General features: G+C 40.8%; 1 protein-coding gene across 1 annotated transcript in view; it reads left to right on the top strand.

The window, feature by feature from the left end:
• The window catches only part of malrd1 (MAM and LDL receptor class A domain containing 1), a 312,060-nt gene that overhangs the window by 39,440 nt on the left and 257,271 nt on the right, over window positions 1–15,349 (top strand). The window contains exons 9-11 of the mRNA XM_055652737.1: window positions 5,133–5,238; window positions 6,416–6,783; window positions 12,289–12,707. Of these exons, the coding sequence (XP_055508712.1) occupies window positions 5,133–5,238; window positions 6,416–6,783; window positions 12,289–12,707 (893 nt within the window). The remainder of the gene's footprint in view (window positions 1–5,132; window positions 5,239–6,415; window positions 6,784–12,288; window positions 12,708–15,349) is intronic.

The raw sequence follows: 15,349 nt of genomic DNA, 5'->3' as shown, positions 1-15,349 counted from the left end.
CCATTTTCCCTAATCTGACACCAATGAGATAAAAATCTGCCTCCTTGTTCTTGCCGCCGAAGTGGATAACCTCACATTTATCTACATTAAACTGCATCTGCCATGCATCTGCCCACTCACTCAATCCTGCAACTCCCTAGCATCCTCTTCGCAGTTCACACTGCCACCCAGCTTTGTGTCATCTGCAAACTTGTTAGTGTTACTTTTAATCCCATCATCTAAATCATTAATATATATTGTAAATAGTTGCAGCCCCAGCACCGAGCCCTTGTGGCACTCCACTCGCCACTGCCTGCCATTCTGACAGGGACCCTTTTATTCCTACTCTTTGTTTCCTGCCTGCTAACCAATTCTCTATCCATGTCAATACCCAACCACCAATACCATGTGCTCTAATTTTACCCACTGTTATCAAAGGCTTTCTGAAAGTCCAGATACACTCCATCCACTGGCTCGCCTTCATTCATTTTACTTGTCACATCCTCAAAAAATTCCAGAAGATTAGTCAAACAGGATTTCCCCTTCATAAATCCAGCATCATCCCCACCACCGATGTCAGGCTAACTGGTCTATAATTAACTGTTTTCGGTCTTTCTTGAAAAGTGGGGTAACAGTAGCCACCCTCCAATCCACAGGAACTGATCCTGAATCTATAGAATATTGGAAAATTATCACCAATACTTCCACAATTTCTAGAGCCACCTCCTTGAGTACCATGGGATGCAGACCATTAGGCCCTGGGGATTTATCAGCCTTCAGTCCATTCAGTCTACCCAATACTATTTCTCGCCTAATGCAAATTTCTTTCAGTTCCTCTGTCTCCCAAGATCCTCTGTCCTCTAGTACATCTGAGAGATTGTCTGTGACTTGCTTAGTGAAGACAGAACCAAAGTACCTGTTCAACTCTTCTGCCATTTCCTTGTTCCCCATAATAAATTCACCTGTTTCTGCCTTCAAGGGACCCACATTTGTCTTTACTAATCTTTTTCTCTTAATAAACCCAAAGAAGCTTTTACAATCCTTCTTTATGTTCTTGGCCAACCCTCATACTTCATCTTTTTGCTCCATATTGCCCTTTTTGTTACCTTCTGTTGGCGTTTGCATGTTTCCCAATCCTCTGGCTTCCCGTTTACTCTTTGCTATGTTATACACCTTTTCTTTTAGTTTTATTCCATCCCTAACTTCCCTTGTCAGCTACATTTGCCTCTTACTTCCCTTCGAATCCCTTTCTTCCTCTTTGGAATGAAATGATCCTGCATCTTCTGGATTTTGGATTATGCCCAGAAATTCCTGCCATTGCTGTTCCATCATCATTCCTGCTAGGATCCTTTTCCAGTCGACAATGGTCAGCTCCTCTCTTATGCCTTCATAGTCCCCTTTGTTCAACTGCACAACTGACACTTCTGATTTAACCTTCTCCCTCTTAACTTGCAGATTAAAACTTATCATATTATGGTCACTATCTCCTAGCAGTTCCGTTACCTTGAGTTCCCTTCTTAAATCTGGTTCATTAGATAACACTAAATCCTTCTCAGATTAAATCCAGAATTGCCTTCTCTCTGGAAGGCTACATTACAAGCTGCTCTAAGAATCCATTTTGGAGTCACTCTACAAACTCCCTTTCTTGGGGTCCGGAACCAACTTGATTTTCCCAGTCTACCTGCATATTGAAATCTCCATAACCACAGTGGCATTACCTTTGTTACATGCCAATTTTAACTCCTGCTGCAACTTGCACCCTATATCCAGGCTACTGTTTGGGGGCCTGTGGATAACTCCCATTAGTGTCTTCTTACCTTTACAATTCCTCAATTCTATCCACAGTGACTACATCATTGGTCCCTAGGTCACCCCTCACAAGGGATTGAATTTCATCCCTCACCAACAGAGCTACCCCACCTCCTCTGCTCACCTGTCTGTCCTTTCTATAGGACGTATAACTCTGAATATTCAGTTCCCAGCCCCTATCCTCCTGCAGCCATATCTCTGTAATCCCCACAATGTCATAGCTACCAATCTCTAACTGAGCCTCAAGCTCATCCACTTTACTTCTTATACTTTGCGCATTCATATATAATACATTGAATCCATTACTCAATTCGCCTTTCACATCGATTCCTATTTCACTTGGTCATATTCTCCTATCCCTTCATGAGCTTTCTGTCCCATTAATTCTGGTGTCTTTCTTAACTATTCCTATATTCTCTTTCCCTTAAACTCCATCCTTGTATTTCCAATTTGTCACCTCCCCTTGAAACTTATAGTTTCAACTTGAATTTTTAACTTGTCTGAGGAAGGATTTGCTGCTATTGGAGAGGATCCAACGAGGTTTACGAGAATGATCCCGGTTATGATTGGGTTAGCGTAAACTGCGCGTTCAACAGCACTGGGCCTGTACTCGTTGGAGTTTAGAAGGATGAGGAGGACCTCATTGAAACTTACCGAATAGTGAAAGGCCCGGATAGAGTGGATGGGGAGAGGATGGTTCCACTAGTGGGAGAGTCTAGGACCAGAGGGCATAGCCACAGAATAAAATGATGCATCTTTAGAAATAAGTGGATTCTGAGGGACAGGATCCACCAGCAACTGTTTAGAGATAGTCAGCATGGCTGTGTGCGTGAGATATCGTGTATCACAAATCAGCGAGAGTCTTTTGAAGAGGTCTCCATGAGGATTGATGAGAGCAAGGCACTAGACTTTATCTATATGGAAATTAGCAAGGCCTTTGACAAGATCTCACATGACAGGCTACTCTGGAAGGCTAGTGTGGAATCCAAGGTGAGTTAGCCAGTTGGAGTCAACATTATCTGAATAGTGTCAGATTAGGAAAAGGGGAGTTGCAACAAGACCTGGTTGTCCTTGTACATCAGTCACTGAAAGAAAGTATGCAGCTACGGGTTGCAGTGAAGAAAACCCATAGCATGTTGGCTTTCAATGCGAGAGGATTTGCGTTTAGGAGAAAGGAGGTCCTACTGCAGTTATACAGGGCCCTGGAGAGACCACACCTGGACTATTGTGTGCAGTTTTGGTCTCCAAAATTGAGAAAGGACATTTTTGCTATTGAGGGAGTGCAGCATAGGTTTTCACCAGGTTAATTTCCGAGATGTTGGGACTGACATATGATTAAAGAATGGGTCGACTGGGCTTGTATTCACTGGAATTTAGAAGGATGAGAGGATATCTTATAGAAACATATAAAATTCTTAAAGAATTGGCCAGGCTAGATGCAGGAAAAATGTTGCTGATGTTGGGGGAGTCCAGAACCAGGGGTCACAGTTTAAGAATAAGGGGTAGGTTATTTAGGATGAGATGAGGAAAAACATTTTCATCCAGAGAGTTGTGAATCTGTGGAATCCTCTGCCACAGAAGGCAGTGGAGGCCAATTCACTGGATGTTTTCAAGAGAGAGTTAGATTTAGCTCTTACGGCTAAAGGAATCAAGGGATATGGGCAGAAAGCAGGAACGGGGTACTGATTTTGGATGATCAACCATGATTATATTGAATTGTGGTGCTGGCTCGAGGGGCTGAATGGCCTACTCCTGCGCACATTTTCTATGCTTCTATATTTCTAAAATTGATTTTGAATAAGGAGTCAAGAGTAGTTGCTTAAAATCCTTGACCAGTGGAGTACTGTGGACTCCTTGCTGGATTTGCTTTATACATAAATGACTTCAACCCATGGTTAAAGCTAGAGGTTAAAGGCTTAAAATGAGAGAGAAATTTAAGAGGGACTTCAGGGGCAATTTCACTCAGTGGATGGTCTGTATCCAGAATGAGCTGCTAAAGGGAACTATCGAAACAGATACAATTTTGACTTCTTTTTTTAAAAATTAATTTTATTAGAAGCAATTGTACAGGGATAAGGCGATCGCCATGACAGTTATACAATTATTGTACAGCTTCATTTTTAACATTAAAACCTAAATCCAAAAAAAAGGGAAAAAAAGGAAAAAAAGGAAAAAAAAGAGAAAAAAGGAGAGAATAAAGAAAGAGAAATGGGAAAAAGCAAGAAAAGGACCACTAAGCTACCAAAGAAGTGCAAAAGAAAAGAAATAAGAAGAGAGAAGATAGAGATATATCTCCCCCCACCCCTCACCCATCCCTGGCATCGGGTTTAAATTTGTGTTTAACCATTCTGTTGTTGCAGAAATTCAGTAAAAGGCGACCATGTCTTAAGAAATTGATCTGCTTTTCCTGACAAGACAAGCCTAATGTTTTCCAAATGTAGTATCTCGGACATATCAGTAATCCACATCTTCACTGTAGGGACTGTTGTCTGTTCCAAAATTTGAGTATTAATTTTTTCCACTGTTATTAGCCAATTATGACTTTTAAAATACATTTGGGCAGATACAGTAAATGCACAGGAAGGATTGGCATGGATAAAGTGGATGGAAGAGCCTGCTTCTGTGCTGCATAGCTCTCTATGGTGACCCTGAGGTTCCTGCTGTCTGCCACATTAATTCACCCAATCAGCCAAATTATTTTTATTTTCGCACCTTCCGCCTTTCTCAGTTGTGGTGCAGTTTCCCAAACTTGAAATATTATTGTTTCTCTTTCTGCGCTTGCTGCCTAAACTGCTGAGTGTTTCCAGCGTTTTACCTTACTATCTCCACAGTCATTTTAACTTCAATTGTCTCAAAGACACATTTGCTTTGTCCTAACCATGCCGCCGTCATCCTCATGGCAACATACAATTTTTTTCCTCAAGATGATGTAGATGTAATATGTTACTCTGTACTTATGCAGTGCCTTTCTAAAAAAAAAATCAAAGTGCTGTAGTAACTTGGCAGATCAGGTAGCATCTCTGGAGGATATGCATAGTTGATGTTTTGGGTCAGAACTCTTCATCAGACCTGAAACATCACCTATCTATGTCCTCCAGAGATGTTGCCTTTCCCGAGGTTTTTTTTTTGCAAACCAGCCTCTGCAGTTCTTTGTTTTTCCCTTTTCAAATATGTCCTTCCTTCGCTTACTTGACTTACAAATTGACAAGACATTATGGAGTTTATGGTGATGTTTTACTGTGTTAAACAAAATATTATTTAAATATGCATTCATAGTGTGTGGCTACAGAAATTGCTTCTTTAAATGCTTCTCTGGAATTATATACCTTTTTTTAAAATTTTAGGACACTTCATGTTTATTATGACCACCAGGAGTAATATATTTCAGACTGCAGAATTGACAAGTCCGAAGTTCACTCAAACAGGAACTGGATGTACAATGTCATTTTGGTAGGAGATAATTTCACTTTCAGCCTTGATTGATGGAATGGAGCAATGCAGATATCATAATGAAATTTAAGAGGCTTTTAGATGGCACATGGAAGATGCAGGGAATAGAGGGGTATTGACCATTGCAGGAAGATTAGATTAATTCAGCTCGGTATCATTCTTGGTACAGACATTGTGGGTTGAAGGGCTAGTCCTGTGCTAAACTTTTGTGTGTGTAGGAAGGAACTGGAGATGCTGGTTTACACTGAAGATAGACATAAAGCCAAAGTAACTCAGCGGATCAGGCAGCATCTCTGGAGAAAAGGAATATGTGATGTTTCGGTCAAGACCCTTCATACTAAGAGTCAGAAGAAAGGGAAATTAGAGATATAGGTAAATATTGCTATTTGCATACCTTTCATTCATTTGTTCTATTCACCTTCTATATTTCCTGTTTCCCTTTCCCCTGACTCTCAGTCTAAAGAAAGGTTTTGACACGAAACGTCACTTATTTCTTTTCTCCAGAGATGCTGCGTGACATGCTGAGTTACTCCAGCTTTTTGTGTCTGTTAGATAACTTTCTGTTTTCTGTTCAGTGTTGGTTCAATGTGCCCTCTCTCACATTTAACCCCATGATGAAAACTTAAGTGTTGATTATTATTGTCACGTATTGATATACAGTAGTAGGCCACCCTCGGTCATGACTGACCATGGATGAGAAATACAGTGAAAAGCAAATATTTTTCATGCTATCCAGTCAAATCAAATAATAATATACTCGAATACAGTCAAGCCAAATTCTAGGACAATAGGTAGAGCAAAGGGAAAGATAGAGTGAAGAGTTTAGTTCAAATCATTGTAGCGTAATTGTTCCAGAGAAAAAGTCCAATACAGCAATCAAAACCTATTCATTTAGATTTGATTTTATATGTATCATTAACAACAATTATCATAACATTCATCACTAACTGACAAGGAAAATTTTAAATGTAAATTTACATCAGCTTTTATCCAATAACTTCTGGAAGATGCATTATTTCATTCAATTGATGAAAAAATAGATAAATTACATAATATTTCTACTGAACTAGATTTTTGTTAACCAACTTTAATCATAATATTCGCCAATGCTGTTGGTTATTTTTTTTAATATCATAAATGTCGGAAGAATTTATTTGCTGTTTTGTAATTGCCGCAGGTATTATAATTATGGACAGGCAGTGGGAGCAGCAAAAATGTTCCTGGAGGTCGATGGCGTGAGTAATCATACTGTCATATGGTGGACTTACAACACTCAAAGCAATCAATGGCTCCAAGCCTCTGTCCAGCTTGGGCGGTTATCACGACCTTTCCGTCTTAAATTGGTGAAAGTCAGCCTGAGCTTTTACAATGGTGTGGCAGCAATAGATGACATTGAGTTTGTCAACTGCGCCCTCCCACCAGCTGCAGAGAACTGTGAAGGAACGGAGAGGTTTTGGTGTGAAAAAACCAGAGCTTGTATTGACCGATTGCAAGTATGTGACCTGGTGGATGATTGTGGTGATGGTTCTGATGAAAACAACTGTGGTAAGGGGAAACTTATGTTTTGATTCATGCTCTGTTGGTAACCAGCTATCATTGATTGCCCATCCCGAATTCCTTTTGATTTTTTTTGTTTTGTTTAACCAATTATAGAGACTATAACCAATTAGTCAACAAAATAGAGAGAGTACAGAGGAGATTTACTAGAATGTTGCCTGGGTTTCAGCAACTAAGTTACAGAGAAAGGTTGAACAAGTTAGGGCTTTATTCTTTGGAGCGCAAAAGGTTAAGGGGGGACTTGATAGAGGTTTTTAAAATGATGAGAGGGATAGACAGAGTTGACGTGGAAAAGCTTTTCCCACTGAGAGTAGGGAAGATTCAAACAAGGGGACATGACATGAGAATTAAGGGACTGAAATTTAGGGGTAACATGAGGGGGAACTTCTTTACTCAGAGAGTGGTAGCTGTGTGGAATGAGCTTCCAGTGAAGGTGGTGGAGGCAGGTTCGTTTTTATCATTTAAAAATAAATTGGATAGTTATATGGATGGGAAGGGAATGGAGGGTTATGGTCTGAGCGCAGGTATATGGGACTAGGGGAGATTATGTGTTCAGCACGGACTAGAAGGGTCGAGATGGCCTGTTTCCGTGCTGTAATTGTTATATGGTTAATGGTTAATTACATAAGGATCATTCACATTGCTGAGGTTTTTAATAGTCAATAGTCAGATTTATTCATCACACACACAATGAAGTGCAGTGAAATTGTGTTGCCAGCAGCAGTACAATAAACAAAGAACACACAATACACAATAAAAATTTAACACAAAACATCCACCACAGCATTCATCACTGTGGTGGAAGGCACAGATTTCAGTCAGTCCTCCTCCATTTTTCCCCGTGGTCGGGGCCATAAACCTCCGCAGTCGCTGCTGTGGGCGGCCAGATGTACAGGCAAGTTAAGTCCCGAATCGGTGCTTCCCTACCGGAGACCGCGGCTTGTAGATGACGTAGGCCGCAGGCCAGTAGTTGGAGCTCTTCTCCAGGGATTCCCGACGAGGGATCCCGCTCCGGATGGTAAGTAAGTAAGTCCCCGCGGCTAAAAGCACCGCAGACTTCAAGCTGTTGTAGGCCATGGGCCGGCGGTTGGAGCTCTTCTCATCTGGGGTCCCTAACGAGGGATCCCAGGCTCCGCACGCCGCGCCAGCTGGAATCTTCGCAGACCGCGGCTTCAGGTTGGCTCACCCGCTCCACGATGAAAAGTTCACACTGCACCCGCTGCTGAAGCTCCGGGCCTGTCTCCGGGAAGGCCGCACCAATCTTTGGTGTTAGGCCGTGAGGGAGGCAAAATGGAAAAATCGCCTCTCAGTGGAGGAGGCGACCGAAAGCGGTTCCCGCCTTACCGCCCCCCCCCCCAACCTTACCAACCCCCACACAAGGCACATCGAGAGACATTAAAACAAACATTTGGACATACTAAAAAAAACATAAAAAGTAGAATTGACTGACACGCTGCTGGCAGGGCAGCCATCTCGCTGGGCCCCCACAAACATAATTTTATAGTCTTGTGTAGACCACATTGGGCGAGGAGACTCATTTCCTTTCCTGAAATACATTAGAGATCAGGGTGGATTTGTATGATAAATCCGTAGCTCTATGATCCTCACAATGTTTTTGTTTAGCAGATTTATTTAAGTTCTTGAAGAGGTAAATTGTCCTCATTTGTCCTAATAGATATTTATTAAGGAGGTTACTGTCTGAAGTGAAATGTGCCCAAGATTTTATTTGATAGGCAGCAAAACAGACAAAATACTTAGAAACCAAACCAGAACCCTGTATGTTATAGGAGCCAAATAAAAACTGCAGATATTGGAAATCAACGCAAAAGCAGAAAATGCTGGAAGCACATAGCAGGAGCCAGGCAGAGAAACCCGTCAACATTGCAAGTCAAGAACAATTAATCAGAATTGGAAAAGTCTCATTTGGGAGAAGGCAATATTTGACTCATTGTCTCCCTATCTTGACATCACTATCTCCCTCTCAGGGGATGTGCCGGCTACCAATATCCCTTCGACACAAGGAACTGAAGATGCTGGTCTACCAAAGCTAACACAAAGTGCTGAAGTAACTCAGCAGGCCTGCGGCATCTTTGGAGGGCATGGATAGATGATGTTTCAGGCCAACCCAGCCTAGCCAAAAATGTCACCAAGCCAAATGCTTTCTGACCACTGAGTTAAGCACATAGTGTTTTTTTCCTTAACACCAACAAACCTCCAGGGATGCTTTCTGACCACTGAACCCTATATGTTATAGGAGCCAAATAAAAACTGCGGATATTGGAAACGGTCACTCAGCAGGGTTATTTTAACCGGTTCAGAGAACTATTTGCAGATGACACAAAAACTCAACAATAATGGGAACAGCAAAGATTTTGGCTGAATAAATAGCAGGCATGGCAAAGAAAGTCCTGTGCAGAGATAAGAAGGTGATCCATTTTGAGAAAAAGGAGGTGGGTCAGCATGTAGGGACAGATCAAAGTGACAGGGCATGTTGGAAAGCAGGCCTGCACAATTTGGGGATTTATTATGGGAGGCACAAAGGTTAAAAGAAGGGAAGTCATAAACACTTGTGAAATGCCTAACTGTCCTCAATTAGAGTATTATACTGAAGGTTTGTTATAATGATAATACTAATAATATAATAATATATTTTATTGTCATTGCACGTCAGTGCAACAAGATTTAGTATGCAGCTCCACCGATGTACAAGAAAAGTAAAATAAATAAATTAACAAGCTGAGTGACGTGACCATCCGAGGGAGACTGTCCAGTGTGGATACTCAGCAGGGGGCTGTTCAGAGCCATATTTATAATGGGAAGGATCTGAAGGCATTAAAGAGTCCAGAAAAGATTGATGAGAATGGGTCAGCTTGACAACAATTACAGGGATGGCTTGGAAATGGTGGACAGTTTTCTTGAGAGAAGGGAAAGCTGAAGGACAATCTCATCGATCTGAAAAAATGACGACAGGTCGATACAGTGTGGATACTGGGGGGCTGTTCCTATTGGGGGAGGGAACCAGGAAACTGAAACTATCAGCGGGTGCAGCAGCATCTATGGAGCGAAGGAAATAGGCAACGTTTCGGGCCGAAACCGAAGGGTTTCGGCCCGAAACGGTGCCTATTTCCTTCGCTCCATAGATGCTGCTGCACCCGCTGAGTTTCTCCAGCTTTTTTTTGTGTACCTTCGATTTTCCAGCATCTGAAGTTCCTTCTTAATCAAAAAACTGAAACTATCAAACTGGTGGAGGACATAATGTCTAAATGGGAAAAGGCTGGACAAGGAGATTTAAAAAAACACGATAGGAAGAATTATATTATCTGGGACTAGAGCAGTCTGAAATGATGTGTCTACCAAGACAGTTATGAAATGCCATGGAGGGTCTTGTAACTATCGCAATTACTTCTGCAGATGTTAATTTAGCAGCTTGTATTGTGTTGACCAATAAATGCATCATCACAACTGCACCCCACCCCTACCACAATAAAGACAGTACATACCTGAAGAAAAGTACGCACTTGGCTCTGATAGTCAATAGTCAAGAGGGTCAAGAATGTGTTATTACCAAATGTACTGAAGACAGAACAATGATATTTTTACTCTCAGCAGCATAACAGGCAGTAAACATAGTACTCATAGAAAATACAATTAAAAAAAAAGTTCAATACTTTTTAAAAACAATATTAATGCAAGAAAAAAGGGTAAAATTTTGGGCCCAAGACAATTCATAGTTTGTAGTTTAGTTGGCATTTGTCGTGTTCAAGAGCCACATGGTTATAAGGAATAAGCTGTTCCTGAACATGGAGGTCACAGTTTTCAGGCTCGTCCAACCACTTTCCAATGACAGGAGTGAAATGAGAGTGTTGCCAGAGAGATGTGCATCCAAAATGATACTGAGTCCCTTTTCTGAGGCAGCGACTCCAATGGATCCCTTTGATGATGGGGTGGCCAGTGCCCGTGATGGAACTGGGTAATATCCACTACGTTTTGTAATGTACTTCCTTCCTGGGTATTCGAGTTGCCAAACCAAGCCATAATGCAACCGGTCAATATACTCTCTTCCATACACCTGTAGAAGTTCAAGAGAGGGTAGACACAAAATACTGGACTGACTCAGCATGACAGGCAGCATCTCTGGGGAGAAGGAATGGGTAACATTTTGAATCAAGTCCCTTCTTCAGACTGATGTCAGGGGAGTGGGCGGGACAGATAGCATGTAGTTGGAGACAGTAAGACTAGTGGGCGAACTGGGAAGGTGGAGGGGATGGAGAGAGAGGGAAAGCAAGGGCTATTTGAAGTTAAATAAGTCAATGTTTATACCACTGGGGTGTAAGCTACCCAAGTGAAATATGAGGTGCTGAACGACCTTTCTGTCCTGGGACTCCTCCATTGTGAGAGTGAGGCCCAGCACAAATTGGAGGAACAGCACCTCATATTTCGCTTGGGTAGAGTATTTGTCGATATATTGACGCTCCAAACATGGAGCTTCTGTGGCTTTTGAGGTTCTGCCTCAGTTTGCACCAAAGTTGCACCCTGGTGCCAACTGATTATATTTTAATTTAAATGTTCTTTGATGCACAATGACCTGGTTAGGTCAATGGATATTAAAGTAGTAAATCCATTCAGGTGTCCATCTGATTATTGAATCCAAAATCAACCATATACATCAAAATCAAATGTCAAAATTACATGTTTCCAACAAGTGAGCTAGACGATACCTATAGAGCACTTCCTGGAAAGGTCAAAGTACAAGCTTCACTGCAGCCACTCTCCAAGATCTCTGAAAGTGTCTCCCTAACTAGCAACCTTAGAAAGATGAAGAACAGAAGACATTAGTGGATATCTCTAACTACATTTTCCATTCTTGGTCACATACTAGCCTCAGTATATATATCATTGTTCCTTCGTCATCTCTGTCACAACTTCCTGGAACTCTTTACAAAACAGCAATGCTGGGTATCTTCAGTAAACAAACATAGAAACAATTACAGAAAGGCAATTAAATACAATCTTGCCAATATTGTTCACATCCTGAAATTGATTTTATAAATATTTAGGGCCGCATGGTGATGAAGCGGTAGAGTTGCTGCCTTACAGCGCCAGAGATCAGTGACCTGCGTGGGTTTTCTCCGGGTGCTTCGGTTTCCTCCCACATTCCAAAAACGTAGAGGTTTGTAGGCTAATTGGCTTGGTAAAATTATAAATTGTCCCTAGCGTGTGTCGGACGGTGTTAGTGTGCGGGGATCGCTGGCCGGCGCAGACTCGATGGGCCGAAGGGCCTGTTCTGCACCGTATCTATAAACCAAACTAAATATATTGATAATTTGCTAGTATTTAGTTGTGTTCTGAGACATGGCTGTTTTAGTTTGTGTTTTCTAGTGGCCTTCTGTTGCAAGCTACATGTTGGCTGACCTAGTGAACAATTTTCGAACATTAATGTACAGTAAGGCTCAGACATTTAAAGAGTCAAGTAGTGTTTCTCTCTTTTGATAGTGCAAGAACTGCTCTGCAATTTTGAACATGGATTTTGCAACTGGCAGCAAGCTAAGGACGATGATTTTGACTGGTCAATAAATAAGGGACAGACCTCGACGTTCAACACTGGGCCATCAAAAGACCACACATTGGGCACAGCGGAAGGCCACTACCTTTACATTGAAGCATCTGCCCAACAGTTTGGAAATACAGCCACACTCCTCAGTCCAATCCTGGACGCTACCCGCAATCATGCCAACAAGACCTGTAACTTCCGCTTCCATTTTCACATGTTTGGAAAACAGATTTTTAAGCTGGCAGTGCATAAAAGAACCTACAGAAATACAAAGGGGGAACAACTTTGGGCAAAATATGGTCAGCATGGTGACAAATGGCTAAAAGAAACACTGCTGATCAATAGTTCTCAACCATTTCAGGTAAGCAATATTCAGAAATGCAATATCCTCCAGGATAACAAAACATGATGCATTATTTATAAGCAAACAAAAATGCTTAATTTTAAGTATTAGTAAGGTTTGTTATATTGTAGATAGCTGTATTTGCATTTAATCCTTACCGTTTTCAAAGCAGCAATTCACCACCTGAGGAAACAATAACATTCTTATTAAATTAGATGAAAATTTATTGTATACAGATTGCTGTGCCATGACTACATTTATTTTCATTTTGACTTTAAATTGAATTTTGTGTACGGTAGTCAAAGTTATATTTCAGAACTCGCTCATTTTAACCTTCTACTATTTGTAAAATTCAGAACCACAAATGTTACGCTTTCATTTGCCAAGCACCTCTCCTCATCTGTAGGCACCTATCTATCACTTGTTAAGCTTTGTCCTATCTCAACCTCTCTTTTTCCAGCTTCCTCCCCCCTACTTCATCAGTCTGAGGAATGGTCCAAACCCGAATAATCATCATCCCATTCCCTAGAGAGACACTGCCTGACCCCTGAATTCCTCCAACATGTTTTAATTTTGATTTATTTGAAATTGATGTAGTTTTGGTCATAGCACATAGTGGTTCAACGTCATATTTTTAATAATATCCTTTCCTTCAAGATTCCTTTATTCCTGCCCTTTCCCCTTCAGTTAAAGGAAAAACTTTTGGACAAGTTCTTAGATAGGATAGGTTTAGAGGGATAAGGACCAAACGCAGGCAAGTGGTACTCCTGTAGTTAGGGCATGTTGGCCGGCTTGGACAAGTTTTGCGGAGGGGCCTATTACTATGCTGTATAACTCTATGGCTCAATAAAAGGAAGCACACTATGGATAAAGAATCCATTACAGGATTTATTTTAGTAAATTTTGCTTAATCTATGGTGATCTAACCTAATCTTTGACTTTAAACGATAGTTTATTGTTTGCCCAGTGTAACAACAATCAAAGGAATACATTGTATTAAGAAACACTTTGGACATTCTGTCAAATCAAAAATCACCAAGGATATATATTTTTTGGACCATTGCTCTCCTTAATGTTTTCTGGTGTAATAAGATTGTATTTTGAACTGCAATACACAAAGTAAAAAGAGAACTTTCTTTGTGACTAATCTCGTTACGTATCAGCCTTTGCTTGGCCAATTTCTCAAATGCTATCTGATCTTTCTCTATCATTATTGATTCCTTTCTGAGTGTTTCTAATTTTGTTATGTTCTATGGTGCCACATTCATGATTAGCAATCTAGATATGATCAAACTGATTCAATGTAATCAGTATCAATATGTATCTGGCATTACCTTGCCACAATGGAGTATAGAATTGACTCACGGTGAAAAAAAAGCTCTGATTTTAATTTGAGGTAGACTAATTAATTTGATTTGATTACAATTAATTTTGATTTTAATTTTAATTAATTTGATTTTAATTAAATGCTTTATATCAATATTCCTCTCCTTTGAGGATTGAGGGAAAAAACATTTCCTTGAGTACAAAGAGTAGCCAATTGCTCAACAGTCCTGCTGATTTCTGAATTATCTGTAAATATGAAAAATGTATGATTTAATTTATTCTTAATCCTAGGTTGAAATAAAAGGAACATAAATGAAATATATTTATTGTGCACCACGAGTGAAAGTTTATCTTTCTTTAATGTTCCTCGAAGATAAAGTTTGTTCAAAGACCTATCTGATGCATCATCGTGTGCTTGCTTCCTTTGTGACTCACAATGATTAGTTCTGTCCAAACAGTCTGTAATAACATGTGGTTCTTTCTAAAATGGCAGTAATTTTCTATGTACTATAGCTATACATTAGACCTGCTACTTTAATGATGACAGGTCCCACTAATCAAATCCATCCCTTAAGTAGTAAAATTTGCAGGGCAAGCACCAGATTATTAGAAAGGATTATTAAAAACATAATTATCAAGGAAAGCATGCATGATTCATACAACCTTAAAATGTAATATGCAGTATGTTTCTCAATCAAAAAGAAAATTATATTGTGTAGGCACGAGGAAATGCAGATGCTGGAATCTTGAATAAAACATAAAATGCTGGAGTAACAGCAGGTTAGGCAGCATCCCTGGAGGGAATGGAAAGGCATTGTTTCGGGTCGGGACCGAAGAAGGCTCCCGACCTGAATTGTTACCTGTCAATTCCCTCTAGAGATGCTGCCAGATCCGACGAGTTATGTCAGCTCTTTGTTATTACTAGTTATACACAAAGAGCTGATATAATTCGTGATGGGGAGGGGGAAGGGGGGAAACTGCCTTTCAGGGTGCTATAAACTATACTAAACTAAACTTTCGTGATGCTGGCTCCTTTACTGGGGCTGCTGAGAAAATATCAGCAGTGTATGCAGCTGTAGGCAGTCTCACAGAGGATTCTGTCGAGTTATGCTTGTAATAAGGCTCGTACCACGACGTAAACAGAGTATACCTTTAATCTGTACAATAACAGCAGCCACTGCAACAGCCTCGTGTAAGCCCAGGCCTCTCTCTCCCTCTGCCGACACCCTGGGTTTTCCAGACACAACCGGTTACTGGAGCCTGGCTTCTGGCAGGGTCCTAGTGCCCCTCTGCTCAGCCTTACTCTATTATTGCATAATAACCACATCTCCCTT

This window comes from Leucoraja erinacea, chromosome 2, assembly GCF_028641065.1.
Source record: "Leucoraja erinacea ecotype New England chromosome 2, Leri_hhj_1, whole genome shotgun sequence".
Taxonomy (NCBI): Eukaryota; Metazoa; Chordata; class Chondrichthyes; order Rajiformes; family Rajidae; genus Leucoraja; species Leucoraja erinaceus.
The sequence above is the reverse complement of the archived record's forward strand: the minus strand, read 5'-3'. Positions and strand labels throughout refer to the sequence as shown.